This window comes from Hipposideros armiger, unplaced genomic scaffold (assembly GCF_001890085.2).
Source record: "Hipposideros armiger isolate ML-2016 unplaced genomic scaffold, ASM189008v1 scaffold_698, whole genome shotgun sequence".
Lineage (NCBI taxonomy): Eukaryota > Metazoa > Chordata > Mammalia > Chiroptera > Hipposideridae > Hipposideros > Hipposideros armiger.
This window is the reverse complement of record NW_017732048.1, coordinates 799,928-815,163: the sequence shown is the minus strand read 5'-3', so window position 1 is coordinate 815,163 and position 15,236 is coordinate 799,928. Positions and strand designations below refer to the sequence as shown.

General features: G+C 44.0%; 1 protein-coding gene across 4 annotated transcripts in view; it reads right to left on the bottom strand.

The window, feature by feature from the left end:
• Positions 1–3,703: 3,703 nt before the first annotated feature.
• Positions 3,704–15,236, bottom strand: part of SULF1 (sulfatase 1) — a 159,095-nt gene continuing 147,562 nt past the window's right edge. For 3 of the 4 annotated variants that reach the window (XM_019627013.1, XM_019627012.1, XM_019627015.1), the window contains 4 exons: positions 13,949–14,121; positions 11,492–11,634; positions 11,274–11,397; positions 3,704–6,064 (listed from right to left, as the gene is read on the bottom strand). In XM_019627013.1, coding sequence (XP_019482558.1) covers positions 5,244–6,064; positions 11,274–11,397; positions 11,492–11,634; positions 13,949–14,121 — 1,261 coding nt within the window. In that variant the 3' untranslated portion in view covers positions 3,704–5,243. Of the gene's footprint in view, positions 6,065–9,412; positions 9,447–11,273; positions 11,398–11,491; positions 11,635–13,948; positions 14,122–15,236 lie in introns of all 4 variants that reach the window. The other variant, XM_019627016.1, reaches the window with a different exon arrangement.

The following is a 15,236-nucleotide window of genomic DNA, read 5'->3' as shown; positions in this document are numbered from 1 at the left end:
TGGAAATAGACACATGAGAAAAGGTTTCTTTTTAAGAAATGAGGAGAGAGGAAAGATTATGAATGTAGCTACTCACCTTGCTTTAGCCCCAGACTTGGTTTGACCTCAGCGTTTTAAGAGCTCTTAAAAAGCATTCAGTTCCTCTCTTGTTTTTCAAATTGTCAGCTGGGCAGAGATGGCCTCTGTAGATTCGGTGTATGGTAGCCAAGAAACATTTTTAATTGTACAAAGTCATTGGAAAGCAAGGAGATCAATAGTCAGTGCTCACTTTTGAATGTAAATGTCAAAGTTTGATGTCATTCCAACTCATAATGCCAACATAAATCAGTAGAAAGCTAAAGCCGTTCTTCGACCTGATGGAATGGCTAAGATTCTAGGCACTGGAGAGCCAGTGAGCCTGCCATGCTTGTGTTGTTCTAGATGTATTCTTGTCAAATGGGAGCGCTGCTACTTTAGAAATCCTTGTAAGTTAAGCGGCCGCTCGGCCACGGGCCAGGTCCTGGCTCCGAGCAAAGATGTCTTTAGCTGCACTAGAGTGACACCTGCTGGTCATTATGGAAAACACATGCTCTGCTAATCTCTGGGCCCTTCCGGTTTCCGGGCTTGAGTGGGGCTGCGACCCGTATATAGTAAGGTGGAAAAGTCGACCACATCTCTTCTGCTGAGACCCATTAGTGGTTAGATTGGTTCCACTATGACTCTGTGCTTTTGGGGCTGGCGGTGGGGTGACGTGGGGGAAGAAGTTTTTTGGGGGAAGAGGATGCAGGTGCTGAGCTCCAGAGTCCTGCAAGGCCCGCTGGTGTGGGGGCTAGAAACTCAGGAGAGGCGGCGTCTACCTTCGCTCACCACTCCCTTTGCCCGCAGAAAAGCGAGACTTCCACACGTGTAGCTCCCTTTGCCCCCAGCCTTGTGCAGGGCTTGCCCTGACGTCAGGGATCAGGGATATAGGGACGTGCTAGTCTCAGCTGGAAAAAGAATCTGACATTTGAAAGTCGTTCCCGCTACACAGTTCAAGTTTTCAACATCAGCAACATAAGCAGGTGAGTTGATCAGCACTAACAGTAAGTCGCATTAGGTAACTTTTTGGGTCAGAAATGGGGGAAAGAGCCAAGTTATCGATGGTGGACCGTTATTCGCACCCTGTTGGCCCCAGACTTGGTACAACGTCAGCGTTTTCTCACCTGGGGAAGGGTATAACATGGGGAAGATAGTATGTCCGGAAGTGGGGGTGTTCTAGGAAAGTTTCAAATGATAATGGGAGTTGAAGGATGGGTGAGATCTCGAAAACTTCAGACTGGGGACGCTGGTCGTGACAGGTGAGGTGGAGCAGCGAGCGGGGTGGGTGAATGAACGGCTAAAACTTCACAGAGGACATTAAAAAGTCATTGAAGATTTCTGAGTAGGAGGCTGAGATCTGAGCCATGGTGACAAGACATTCACCTGGCAGTTAGTGTGGGAAGTGTCGGAGTTGGGGAACGCTGCAGTTGGGCCTTCCACGGCGGCTTTTGTAAGTCGTGAAGGACCTACATGAACCAGGCTGGTAAAACCGTATCGATGTATTAATTGCCTGACGTAGTTTAAGTATCAGCTGATTTTTGTTTTCTGTGAAAATGATTTTTGAAAATCTCAAGCAGAATTGGACTAATTTGGGTAAGTGAGGACCCCCTTATACCTGAGATCCTATCAGCTCTAAAGCAAATCTGGAAAAATAAACGTTGAAACATGTTTTAGAAGGTCGACATGGTTAGGTACGCTCGGCATGGGATGGGAATGTTAGCTATTTATTCATTCCTTCTCTCTTAATCAAAACGGCTTGCAAATGCTGGTGCTCATAGGATTTTTTTTTTACCTCCAAGAAAGCTGGGAGGAGCCTCAGATATTAATTATCCAGTTTGGGTGTGCAGATGGGTTTCTGTCTCAGGTGCCAACACCACCAATTCAACAGTGTTGATAGTAGCTGACTGGAGAAATAGCTGGTGGCGTTGAGACACATTCATTCTAAGGGCGCACGCTCCAGGTTAGTGAGAAAGTGTCTGAAAGCATTAGCAATGTCTTCCTGGGCACATTTTGGGAAAAGAAACACATATGCTATGCATTTGCGTCCTCCAGTCAAACCTCTTATTTTACCGTTGAGGAAGCTGTTTTAGAGAGCTTGTGTGACTTTTCCAAGATCAAATGGGTAATAGACCCGTGAAGTTAGGTCTCTCATTTCATGTCCGTTATTCTTTCTATTACTTCTCACCAAATGGGGTCCCACTTCAGCCTGTTCCCTAATCTGGTGTGTGTGTGTCTGCGCGTGTGTTGAAAAGTGGCGAGGGGCTGGCCCTGGCCTCTGCTAAATCTCCCCCTCTTCTAACTCTGTGGGGAATGGGGAGATGGAAAAGCAACTCTGCCCTTTTGAGCATTAGCCTCCTCACAGATCAAATGAGGCCAGTTGGCCAGACAATCTCTGAAGGCCTTTCAAGATCTGAAATCGTCTCTGCTGGGCCCTTTACACCTAGTAGGTATTCCATAGTTATTCAGAGAAAATGGAATTTCCCCTAGGGTAGCAATATTTGGCCTAGTCACATTTTACAGGAAAGGAACGCTACAGGAAAGGCACAATGACATGCCTTTGGACAACACTGTTATCTTGGACTCTTCCCTTGATGAAAACTGTGGCATTATGGACTGAACTGTGACCCCTCAATTCATATATTGAAGGCCTAACCCCCAATGTGACTGTATCTGGAGATAAGGGCTTTAAAGGTGTAAGTTAGGTTAAATGTGATCATAAGGGTGGGTCCTAATCCTGTATGTTTGGTGTCCTTATAAGAAGGGAGACACCGGGGATGCACATGCACAGAGAAAAGGCCATGTGAAGACACGGCGAGAAGGCGGCCATCTGCAAACCAAGGAGAGAGGCCTCAGGAGAAACCAAACCTGCCGACATCTTAATCATGGACTTCTAGCCTCCAGAACTGTGAGAAAACAAGTTTCTGTTGTTTAAGCCTTCCAGTTTATGGTATTCTGTTATGGCAGCCCTAGCAAGCTAGTACACATGGTTTCCTCAATTATCTAAAGATTGAATTGGCAGATCCCAAAGTCCTTTGCTTTTTTTCTCCCTTTGTTATTACTAGAAATTTCTGATTTCTGGACATTTCATAGATTGCTAGCCCCTCTACCTGAGGGGAGACAGCACCGCAGGAGATGTGGAGTGGAAGGAATCGCATGGAATTTGTCAGTCAGAAAACTTGGGGTCTTGGAGAGTGGCTAGGTCTCCACCAAACTTTATGGTCTCCAAAGAACCCAAACTGCCTTTGGTGGGTCTGTCCTCTTGGTTTTGAAAAACTCCATTTGTGCTGCCCACGAATGGATACATAATTTGTGGGTCCAGCAAAAAAAATGGAAACGTGGGATCCCTTGTGCAAAAGTTATTCAAGATTTCCAGCTGGTTATAGTAGAGAATGAAACCAGGCACCAGCCCCGTGGAGGCCCAGGTTGTAGGCCCTGGAAGCCGTCATGGTGCTGCCTCTGCCGCAGTGATGAGACAAAGCCATGCTGTCATCCCTAATGTGAGAACGTCTGATAACACACTGACTTTGGGTCAGTTTTACTAATACGGCTAATATTCAATCATGGAAATTGAAATCAGGACTCAGTTTTACTTGCAAGGAATGGGTGCACCACAAAAAGTTGGGTAAGCTCATTTCTCTGAAACAGGTCAAGTTTAAACACCTTTTATTTCAAGAAATAATGCTTCTAGACTTTCCTGAAGCCAGAATTGTTCTATAAAAGTATCACAGAATATTACACAAGATTAAAAAAACACAGTATGCTTCCTAATAACTTGAAACTTTTTTTTACAAAGCACATCATTCATGACCATAAATATGTTTCTTCTGTCATTCAGCCAGTGACACACACATCTGATAAAGAGCTAGTTAATTTTAACATATGTACAGGGTCTATAATAAAGGCTTAAAGTTATCAAAGATTCAACTATAACATATTAAATTTTCTTTAAAAGAGTTTACCTTAAACACTTAAAGGAAACATAATTTACCTATGTGTTTGAATTATCTAAAAAGAAAATCACTGTGAAGCTATTTCTGGGAAGATGATTAGGATACTGGTAACTTTCAATGAGGTAATCCTTTTGCTGGTATTTTAAAAATCTATTACATAACAAGAATATTTTCAAGAACACAAAATTTGAAAAGCCATTTTGAACTCTGCCTTTAAAAAGACAGAACTTGGTGAAGGCCTTAAAAATAATCATACAACACATAGGGTGTGTTTACATTATGAAACATTCATGAGTTTGTTTTATTGAAAAACGAATCCTTATGGAAATTCAAAATGAAATATATTTTTCTCAACACTTAAGCTTATTATTATTAGCCAGGTCGAGAAAACAAAGATGAGGGGAGAAAAAAGTCTTCAGTTCTTTTATCCTGTTAAGAAAATAATAAAAATTCAGCAACATGAAGCACAGGGTGAACACTTTGAGGCTAGGCACAGAGAAAGCAGGCAATCTTTGTTTTGTGTATTTATTTATTTTTACTGCCAACATCATTAGCCATGCCTTTCTGCTAATCAATCTTAGCAAGTCGAGGCAAAACACATGCAATATTTTCCGGCAAAAGCGTATGTGAAACAATATGGGAGCCATACTGTGTGTCGTCCTTGGGGATTTTTTTTTAAATTTTTTATTTTGTCACACTGAGAGCAAGCAGTGAGACTGTGACAAGCCTGTAGAAAAATAATACTAATAATAAAATCAAGACTAGTCAAATTGACATGGCATTCCGATCTCAAAGTGCAAAATCATTGAGCTAAAAACGGTGGCATCAAAAAACTCCAGTGGTTAAAAATGAACCCAAACCACGTGGTACAGGCAGTGGAAAGTGTGTGGAAAGATTGACCAAGGATGTCCAGTTTCAGAAACTCAGCAAGGCACCTTTCTGGCCATCTTCATTGGATAGCATCAATATATGCATGCCCCTACAGCTTTCAAAAGATAATACTGTTTTAGTAGCCCCCCCCCAAAGCCCCCCAAAATCCACAAATCCACTTTTCTTACTACTCTTGACACATAGTGACAACACTGAATCCTTGGGCGTCTGCTCGCATGCACACCGACTTGTACTGCACGTATGTGCCTAGGGTAGCTTGGAATGTTGGTTGTCATGATTACCTTTATTAGTTTGCTAATAAAAAGTTAAAAAAATATTGTGTTTAGGATAAGGTAACAATTTCACCTAATCAGAGGCGAGCGGAAAGGAGGCACTGCCTTCCAGAGTCTGTAAGCTCTCACTTCTGTGGTTCTTCTCCACCTTGTTCCGCACGCTCTCCCTGCTGGAGTTAATAGGCTCCTCCGAGGTGGACCCTCTGACCATGTGATGAGTAGAATCAACGTCAGAACGCACAGGGAGATACAGTCGATCTTCGAAAACATCTTGCCCCGGGCCACCTTCCCAGGGAAGTTCTTTCTGGTGCCTGCTAAGGGGCTGCAGCCTGGGGCTGGGCTTGAGCACCAGCTTGCTCACACCATTGCCACTGAAATCAGTTTCAAGATCGTTTCTCTCTCCATGTTCCATCCGTTTGTCAGTTTTGTGATTTCTCCAGTGTTCAGAATTCAAATGACTAACTTCTGGAATGTCGTTATTCCATTCAAGTCTCCTCTCTGGACTGAATGTCGGTCGGTTCAAATGCAGGGTTCGAAGGTCAGCTGGGAAGGTCAAAGGAGGGGCTTCCCCGATTGTAGGACGTGGGTCTTCCTCTGACTCAGCGGAGGCCATCTCTGCTGGCACAGGGAGCTCAGCAGATGCAGCCAGGAATCCATCACTTTGAGCAGGTTTAGTGTTATTTGTTTTATTTTGCTCGTGGTGACTGTTCAGCAGTGCAAATACTCTATCTACATCCTTCAAGTAATTAGTCCAGTCAACCAGACTAAGTCTATAGTTCTGTCTGTATTCATAGATGCTTTCGTTCACGCTGTATAACCCCTCCAGGCCTTGCCAGTTGATGTCTGCAGTGAGACTGCGCAGATTAACCTTCCCAGCCATCCCATAATTGTCCTCTGTGAAAAGAGAGATGAAGGGAGGTCACTAGTGGGGAACAGATTTCCTACTTTTGGACAAGCAGCTTACATTGTTTTTACAGAGTAAATCAATAGGAACTAGAACACGAAAAAGCATTTTCTCCTAGTCATTTGTTATTAAGGAGTGGCCCCGAGCTTACAAAAGTGATTGATCAATAACAAAAAGTTGGAAGGAGGATCAAACAAGTGAAAACCATGATTACGCACAGCTGGTGCGAGAAATGCACTGTACATCAGTTAGGGGGCTTATGTTTTACCCCTGACTCTACTCAAGCCAACTCCATAACCAGGAAACCCTGTGATGGGTCTCGTTGAGTCTTCATCTCTCGTCTGTCAAATGTGAGAATCACTTTGTGATAAAACCTTTACTACTTACGGGGTTGCGGGGTGAATGGTGGATTTGAAAGTATTGTAATGGAATAGTCAGTGCTTCAGAAGATAGTTGTATTTTAGATTCCCTGCTACGCAGTATAAAAACAAACCTGAATGCAAGTAAACTCTTCACATCAAATGCTTGATTCTGTTTCTTTGATTGTTATGGGGTTTTTTACCCTAAAAGTGCTATGCCTTCAGTAAGTCAATCTTTCAGAGCAAAGAATGCACCAGCTTCTTCACTCTCTCATCTTTCTACGGCACCAAGATGACTATACTTGTGCAGAAAACATATTTTCTCTAGCTGCACCCAAGTACCATTCTAAAGAGGCGGCCTAGATCATTACAAGAACTACCCGCAAAGCAATACAGAGCAACAGGAAGAATAAGTAAAACTACACAAAACCCACACTCTCAGTTTAACTATTGGGTTGTCTGAAAAGTCATGATGTATTTTTTCTGTTTTTCGCTGCAAAAATGCGTCATGACTTTTCCGACAACTCAACAGAAGATAGCAAAAGATATAATCTTCAAATCACCTATAAGTAAGAAAAAAAAAGAAGTCAATAGCAAATGCCCTGGGAAAACAGTACAGATAAGAGAAGAAGAAAGTGAAGATGGTGTTAAGAGTTGATTTGGAAAGCATGCTAATCTGAAGCATGAAATACTGTGACAAGTCCTGATAAAACCCCAGCAGCGACAGTAGTGACAATGAGGAAGGGACTTAGGTGCCCATGCATCAAGGTGGCTGTCTTTGAAAGGGATTGCTTCAGGCAGAAAAGGATACAAAGGAAGAGTGTTACACTCTTTGGAAACTGGGTGATAAGGAAAAAGGAAGGGGGAGAGGGGGCAATTTCAGGTCCTGCAAGAAAAACAGAAAAACAAAAAAATTGGAGGACATACAGTCTTTCCCACTTCCACCCCCAAATAATAATAAAGTAAAAAAGTAAAAAGAAAGTATACTTGGTTACACTGAAAAAGACCCTCTTAATCTAGGAAACTTGTAAATACATCTCATCCATGAAATTGATAAAGGCAGCCTAAGTCTACACAAAATTATTAGTAAAAAAACAAAATAAGAAAAAAAAATCTATCATCTTATGAAAATGCTCCTGCTAAAATGCATCATAAAGTGCAAAAAGTCATGACACAACACTGCCAAGTTAATTGAATCAAGCGTCTGAGGATGTGAAAACCGTCTTAAATCAGAAATTAAAGCACGAGCCAAAGCTCTTCTATCCAGCCAAGCTCTGCTTCAAGTACCAAGGCTGTAGAAAAACAGTTTTAAAAATGTAAGAATGCAGGGAATATTGTGCACAGCAGCTCTTCTCGAATAGTCTTCTAGAAAATAAATTTCATTCAACTAAGAAATCACTGGGGGAACTACAGCAAAAGGATTGGTGGTGCGCATTTAATATATTTATCAGAGCTAGGAGTAAGACAAAGGTAGGAGAAGGGTAAAAACAATGTATACATTTCATACGACAAAGTGGAAGCAATGCAACTAAAAAGGGGAGGAAAAATAGAAAAGCCAGAGGAGGATAAGTTCACTGAGAGTATAGTTTAAGTAATAGTTGGGAGTCAAAGAACACCCTTAAAAACTGACCACTGTGGGCCGGCCGAGTGGCGCATTGGTTAAGAGCTGGCTTGGGATGCCAGAGGGCCCCGGTTCGGATCCCACATATGAGGGCCAGTGACACTGCCCTCCACAGCTAAGATGCTGAACAACAGCTCAACCTGGAGCTAGGCTGCCGTGAGTCAACGGCGACAGCGTAGGCTGCAGCCCCTGTGGCAGTGGGTTGCCATGGGCTACGGTGTGTAGCCAGCAGCCAGTGTGAGCGGCCAGCAGCCGCAGTGAGCGGCCGTCTAGAAGCCGGCGACTGATCTGCCTCGCCCGGGAAGAGCGCAATGATGGTGCCAACTTGGGCCAGTGAAGCAACGTCCTCCACAACTAGACTGAAGAACAAAAGGACAGCAACTTGCCTGTTCCCCTTCCCCCAATTCCCCAGCACTGTTCCTATCCCCCAATTCCCCAATAAAAATCTTAAAAAAAAAAAATTCCCCACAGTAGAGGTGGTAGGACAGTCTCCTCCTGCCCCACATGGCACATTTCTGACAAACCGTCCTGAGGTCTGTGCTTGGAGTGGAAAATTAGCAAGCGCCGATGACAACGGGTGGCCAGTTGACATGGCCACGAGGTATCTGAGTCCTCCCTCTAGAGCACAGCGAGGAAAGACGGATGGGTGGGGGTTGCAGGGGGGTGAGAAAACTGCGCTGGGGCCTGCTTGTGAAGTGTTTGTGTATCCGGCAGTGTTGCCTCCATGCTAAATGGAGACCTTTCTGCGTATCTTATTCCCGATACCCTGCCCCCAGCCCCAGCCCCGTCTCTTCAATTACCACTACCCTGCAGAGCCTTCTGAATCGCATCACAGCTGCTTTTCACCACCCAAATTAAGTACTGTTAACAAGGAAGCTCCTTGTATTTCCTCCGACTTCAGCTTGAGAAGCCTCTGAACATTCCCATCATTCCTTTTGTGTCTTTGACGTTACAGTTCCTAAAAATCTCTAACCAGTTTCCATGAGGCCTCTCCACCAGCTCAACGTGGAAGCAGCACCCGGAACATAATCCTTCCTCCCTCTCCCCAGGGCTCCCAAAGGTCATCCTGGCGTCCCGCCTTCACATCATTCCATGCTTCAAAGCATCATTCAACACGCGAACAAGCATGGGCGTGAGTAAAGGCTCTGAGACATCTTGTTGTGACAGTGAGCTGACTTAAAAGCAAAATGGCAGACCTGGAACCAATGACACAAGATGGTGGAGAGTGCTGTTAGAACATGCATGCACCCCAGCGAAGCTCTGTGCAACATGGTAAGAACCAGAAATTAGTTGAAATGGCTGGATCATGCAATTATTAGGAAAGAGGCTGCCAGGGAAGAATAAAAAAGTGTGAATACCTGTGTAGGTCATAGCTTCCTCCATCTTTATTTCCTGATAGAGGAAAATACAAGAGTAATTTATGTTAGCTTTAGGACTCATAAAACCGTTCACTACTCAGTGCAGTGTTCCACGTACAACATCTAAATCCTAGAAAGAAACATACGGTGTTAAATATATAGACAGTGCTGAGGTCCAACAGAGCTTTTCTATTAGGTTCAAAAGGAGGGTTGAAAGCTATACATAAAAAGGTTTCAGATAAAACATACGAGAGTTCACATGAAAAATGGGGGGGGTGAGAAAGGGGAGAGCCCGTTTAAAAGCAGCAAGGAAGTGCTTCCAGAAGTCTGTGTAAGTCTCAGTCAAAATTAAATTTGGGTTATTTTTAGACAAAACACTTGAAGAAAGGGGTCAATAATCATGTCCCTCAAGAATCGTCTAGAAAGCGGAGCGGACTGCATGAGGTGTGAGAGCAATAACTAGCCCCACCTGGTGTGTCTTTTCACCATGAGGAGACTCTATCGGGTTTCACTAAGTAGAATTGTTATGTCATCACCAATAAAAGTGCTATGTTCTTTGGGGGAGAAATATCTGGGTGTAGTATTTCCAGTGCCTCCAGAGTTGGTTTAGTTTCCAGGCTTTATTTTTTTCCCCTCCTTTTTGTAAGGACTGAGGAAAAGATCAACAGATAAGCAGGATATTTGAAAAGATTTGAGCGGAGTGGGGTCAGCGACAGAAAGACCTATTTTGCACGTCAGGACTTGGATTCGTCCGGCGGGAAACTAATTTCACAAAGGTGTTGACTGATAGCTGAGATGGGACCTTTTTCACAGGATTTATGATTTCTTATGGGACTTTCTCACAGCTCTAAAGCCTCCAGGATCCTCCAATAGTAGAAATGACAGCAGGCGATGTCTGTTATTTTACGGTGCCCCCACCCCCACCTCTTTAAGTCACATGACTCGGGGAGCTGCCCAGTTTCATTGTTGGTGATGCTGGCTCCGTGCGGGACCCACAGAGACAACCAACTCAGCTGCACCACAGAGGGTTCCTGCAAACTGCTCCGCACTGCCTGGGAAGCCAGCTGTACACCCTTTGGGGGTTGGCATGCTATGCCTACACCGATGGCCTTGGCCAGCTTCAGTTCTTTCTCCTTCCTTCCATAGACAGCTGGTATTTACATTTGCACGAGAGTCATGAGAAAGGAAGTATTCTCATTCACCAGGAAAGAGCTGGGACATACACCAGAAAGGATTGCATCCCCAGGGGCCAAAGGAGGAATAGGTGAAAGAAACCCCGATGACTGGGGAGAGGACATGTGGCAGATTCCATATGGGTTCTCTTATACTTTAAGATCCCAGGACAACAAATGGCTCAAATATCTCATTTCAGAAGGGAAAGGCTGGCCAAAGAAATTAACTCACTGTCCATGGGCAGGGGTCCAAACGGGGGAGCTCCAAACTGTGATAAGCCAAAAATAGGACATCATGTGTTCCTGTGCAAGTTCTCTTAAAATGAATAGGCTATCTTGGTTTACCTACAGTATATCTTATGACTGTTGATAGCAATAGTAAATAAATTCCCAATGCTTCTGTTGCATCTTCCAATGGACGCTTCTGTCAGGAATTGAGATTTAATGGAATAGACCTGTGGGGAGAGTTTGGAAAGTAATGCTCCCCAAATCTTTTGGCGCGTGACATTTTTCACTAATGCACCCAGAGCAAAATTTAGAGAAGACATTATGCTTGGAATTGCCTGTGAAGTTTTCCCCTGTACTTATCCCAAACTGTATGTTTCTACGCATATACACATTTCAAAGGCAGAAAACGACAACACAATTTTCCAGGTAATATAGGAAAAAAACGTTTTTTTTTTCCTTACCCAGTTCAAGGCCCTTAGGTCTTGGGTTGCACTGCTTGTAACCTTGACAGCTTCTGAGCTCCATCAGTTGGATGTGTAGCTGATTCAAAATGCCGCGTTCTACCGTGTGCACTGTATTTGTGAGCTGTGGGTGAAGAGGCCAGGATGAGATAGTGAAGCTCGTGCTCCGGTTACTCTATGTTCAGTAACGTTCATGAAATGAAAACATACTAACTTACCTGGTAAGGATCTGTATTCATATCAAAGTACTCCAAAAAGCCCGTGGCGAACTCACAGAACAGAAAATTATGCGTCTCGTTAACTGTACGCAAACACCAGTAGGTGTTATTGTTGGAACTTGTGCACGCACAGAAAGACCCCACTGTTGGTAAAAAAAAGAAGAAAAAGAAATGAAAAGAATGAAAAAACAGAGGCAGGCTAGCTAGCCGTTCCAACATTGCCTTATCTTTACATTTTCTTTTTTAAGCGCTGTGTGTGTAGATGTTAAAAATAACTCTATTTCCCCCGCTCTCTATTCACGTTTTCTGTGAGATGTCAGTTGATTGGATCTTGCACCAGGAGGTTTGCTTATTTGTTTATTCACCTGGTATTTATTGGGCATCACAGGCATGGTCTCTTATCTTGAGAAACTTACAGTCTAGTAGGGGAGACAAATGCTAAGCAAAAACAAAAACAAAAAAAACAAAAACCACAAAGTGTATTATCACAAATGTGGTTAAGTTCTATGTAGAAAAAAAATGCTGAAAGAGTGTAGAAAAGGGGCTTAACCTAGTCTGAGGCACAGGGAAGGTCTCTGTGAGAAGTGACGTTACCGTTCAGCTCTGAGGGTGAGTAGATGAAAGACAGGCACAGGGGTTCATGTGGGTGTAGGGTCAAAAGCCTTTTCGGGAACGGGAACAGTATGTGCAAAGGTCCTGCGGTGGGAGGGGGCTTAGGATGCTTGAGGTAGAGAGAAAAGCTGAACAGCTGGAGGAGGTGAGCATGGGAGGAAATGGGCCAGAGTAGGACGGGAACATGGACACAGGGCTTTGTTAGTCACGGTAAGGATTTTGCTTTGTATTCTAAGAAAAACAGGATGTATTAAATGATGACTCTAAATCCTTTGATTGGAAAGAGCAAGAAGGGAGCCCAGGAGACCCACAGGAAGTTCTGCAGTGGTTGAGGTAAGAAATGGTGGCATCTTGGGCAGGCTGGTCTCAGCTCAGATGGGGGAAAAGCTGATGGAGGAAGGAAGGCTCTCCTGTGTAAGTTACACGCAAACCACAATTTCACGTTTCTCAACACTTCATCTGTCAAGGGGCTTGCCAGCCCTGGACACAAACAAATTCATCACTTCCTCAAGACCTGTGCCTGCTACTCCCTGTATCTGGGGTGCTGCTCCCTCCTACCCCTGGCCCCCTTTCACATGGATTGTGTCTCCTGGCCCTTTTGGTGTCTGTTTAATTTTCACCTCTTCAGAAAGGCCCATCATCGCCACCCTCTCTAAAAGGGCCCCTTTTAAATAATTATAATCCCTATTTACTTATAGCATCCGTATTACCTTGTCATTATTGTATGTATCACATTTGCTTTCTTTTTATTATACCTCACCCCCACTAGAATGTAAACGTGACGAGGACAGAGAATGGGGTATGTCTTGCTCATTGTGGTTCCGCAGTGCTCAGCCCAGGACCTGGTGGAGAACAGACCCCCAGCCATCTGAGTGACCCTCAGGGATCCCCACACCCCACTTTAGGGAACCACACTGAGAGTTAAATGCTATGACTTTAAGAGTTCACTCAGCCGTCGTAGGACTGTGAACTTACATGCAAATGTAGACACTAAACATAAGATGCAGCAAAATAGAAAGATAAAACAAAAATTCTCATGGGTAAGCCTCAGCTCCCCCCAAAATGGTCCATGGATGCCTGGGCATCCCCGATTCCCAGTTTGAGAAACACTGACCCAGGTGGTCTCCTGTGACCCTGTCATTTAGAAGATTCGGTGTTTCAGCTACTCCATGGGATGGTTAGCCTTCAATCAGATGGCACGCCACAAGAATTGGGGGTGTGATTTCTATGTGACCTCCGTGGATTTTGGGCACAGACCACAAGCCAATCTAAGCGTGAATTTCAGAAGCACACAGTTGTTGTTATTCCATATCCTCAGCAATTCTATGTAAGAGCAGCTATTTCGTGGGGTTCCTATTATTTTGCAAGCACGGGACTAGGTCCTGAAGGGGGTTGAGACCGAACAGGACACAGTCCCTGCATTGAAGAAACTTTTTACTTCCTTTTGTTACACGTTAAGAGCTTGCACTTGAAATAAAGCAGAAACGAAATCCATTTGGAGCAGGCTTGTTCTTCCATTTACTTCGTTATTTAGTTATAGAGCAGTTTTACTTGGCAGCAACTCTATCAGGTAGGCTAGGAACTGTGTGAAATATCAAGAGAAAAACCCAGAGAGCGCTGCTCAGCATTGTCACACACAAAATACCATCCCCCCCAATTTCTGAAGAAAAAACTAAGTTTTGGCAAAATGATTCTAGTTGCCAGTAGAGATGATCCCGTGCTCTCTTGGTGAATGATTCTAGAGTCCTAGTTTTATGCTGCTCAGCTCCTTGTCTAAGTAACTGCAGTATGAGTTGCCTGCTCTCTGCTTGGCGGCAGGGAGTGGCGTGCAGGAGGAGGACTTACAGTTCCAGAAGGGGGCGGTCTGCCAGTGGTTGTTGTCGTGGGAAAAGCAGGTGAGGCCAGGAAGGCTGCACTCCTCCCCCTTCCTTTGGCGTTTTTTCTCCTTCCTCTCCTTCTTCCTCCTGCGGTTCTCCTTGAAAAGCTGCAGTTTGCTGTCCACTTCCTGAGCGGCCTCCCTATGCCAACAGCAGGGACTTTTTAATGACCAGAAAGCACTTCCTCAGGTAAAAATAGGATTATTGCCACAGATCTCCCACAACTATTTAGACACATGATGATCGATACACAATAAGAGAGGGCTTATTTTTCACAGAGGCCCCTCAAATAGAACAAGCAATTGTGAGGACAAGCTCAGGGGACAGCTCTCTTAGAATTTTACTCAGCCTTAATGGCATCAACATTTTCCTTACTGACATGTAAACAATGATGGAAATAACTATCAACAGGAGTCAGCAGACCCTGCTAGCCACCTCTTTTGGACAAAGGGCTTAACTTTCTGGTGGCCACGAAGTCAGCGGTTGGTTGAATTAGAAGGTTTGGATTAGAGGGTTTCTAAAATCTTCTGACAAATTCGACAATGTAGGCTTGAGAAGAATTAAAAAAATTTTTTTTATTAAACTAATTGGGGTGACACTGGTTGGTAAAGGTATATAGGTTTCAAGTGTACATTTCTTTAATACATCACCTATATACCACATTGTGTGTTCACCACCCAGAGTCAGTTCTCCTTCTGTCACCATAGATTTGACCCCTTTTTCCCTCTTCTACCACCCTCTCCCCCTTACCCTCTGGTAACCACTGAACTGTGGTCTGTGGCTATGAGTTTCTGTTTGTTTGTCTTGTTTATTTGTTGCTTTCAGTTTTATATCCCACCTATGAGTGAAGTCTCAACTTTTTCTGTCTGGCTTAATTCACTTAGCATAATCTTGATTTTCCCAGAAGGGCTCAAATTTTGTTAGGATGCGAACACTAAATCCCCTTTTCATGCAGATTTTATTATTATTTAAAAGAAATGTATATTTCTCCCAATTGTCAGAATTCACCACGAACGATTCCAGGCTGCTCTATGACCTAATCCAGCCCACATCGCCCCGTCACTGTGCACAGAAAGCCGTGCATGGACTAAATAAAACGCAGTTCCCGGCACACACATGTGGGCAAGAGCAAATGCAGAGTTAGAGAAGAACTCTGCACGGCTCCCTCGGCAACGTGTGGGCTTGGTTTTAACTTCTGGAGCGGATGCCCTCCCAGTTGAAGCTACTTTTCCCTAGCAGCACCCATTGGAACACAG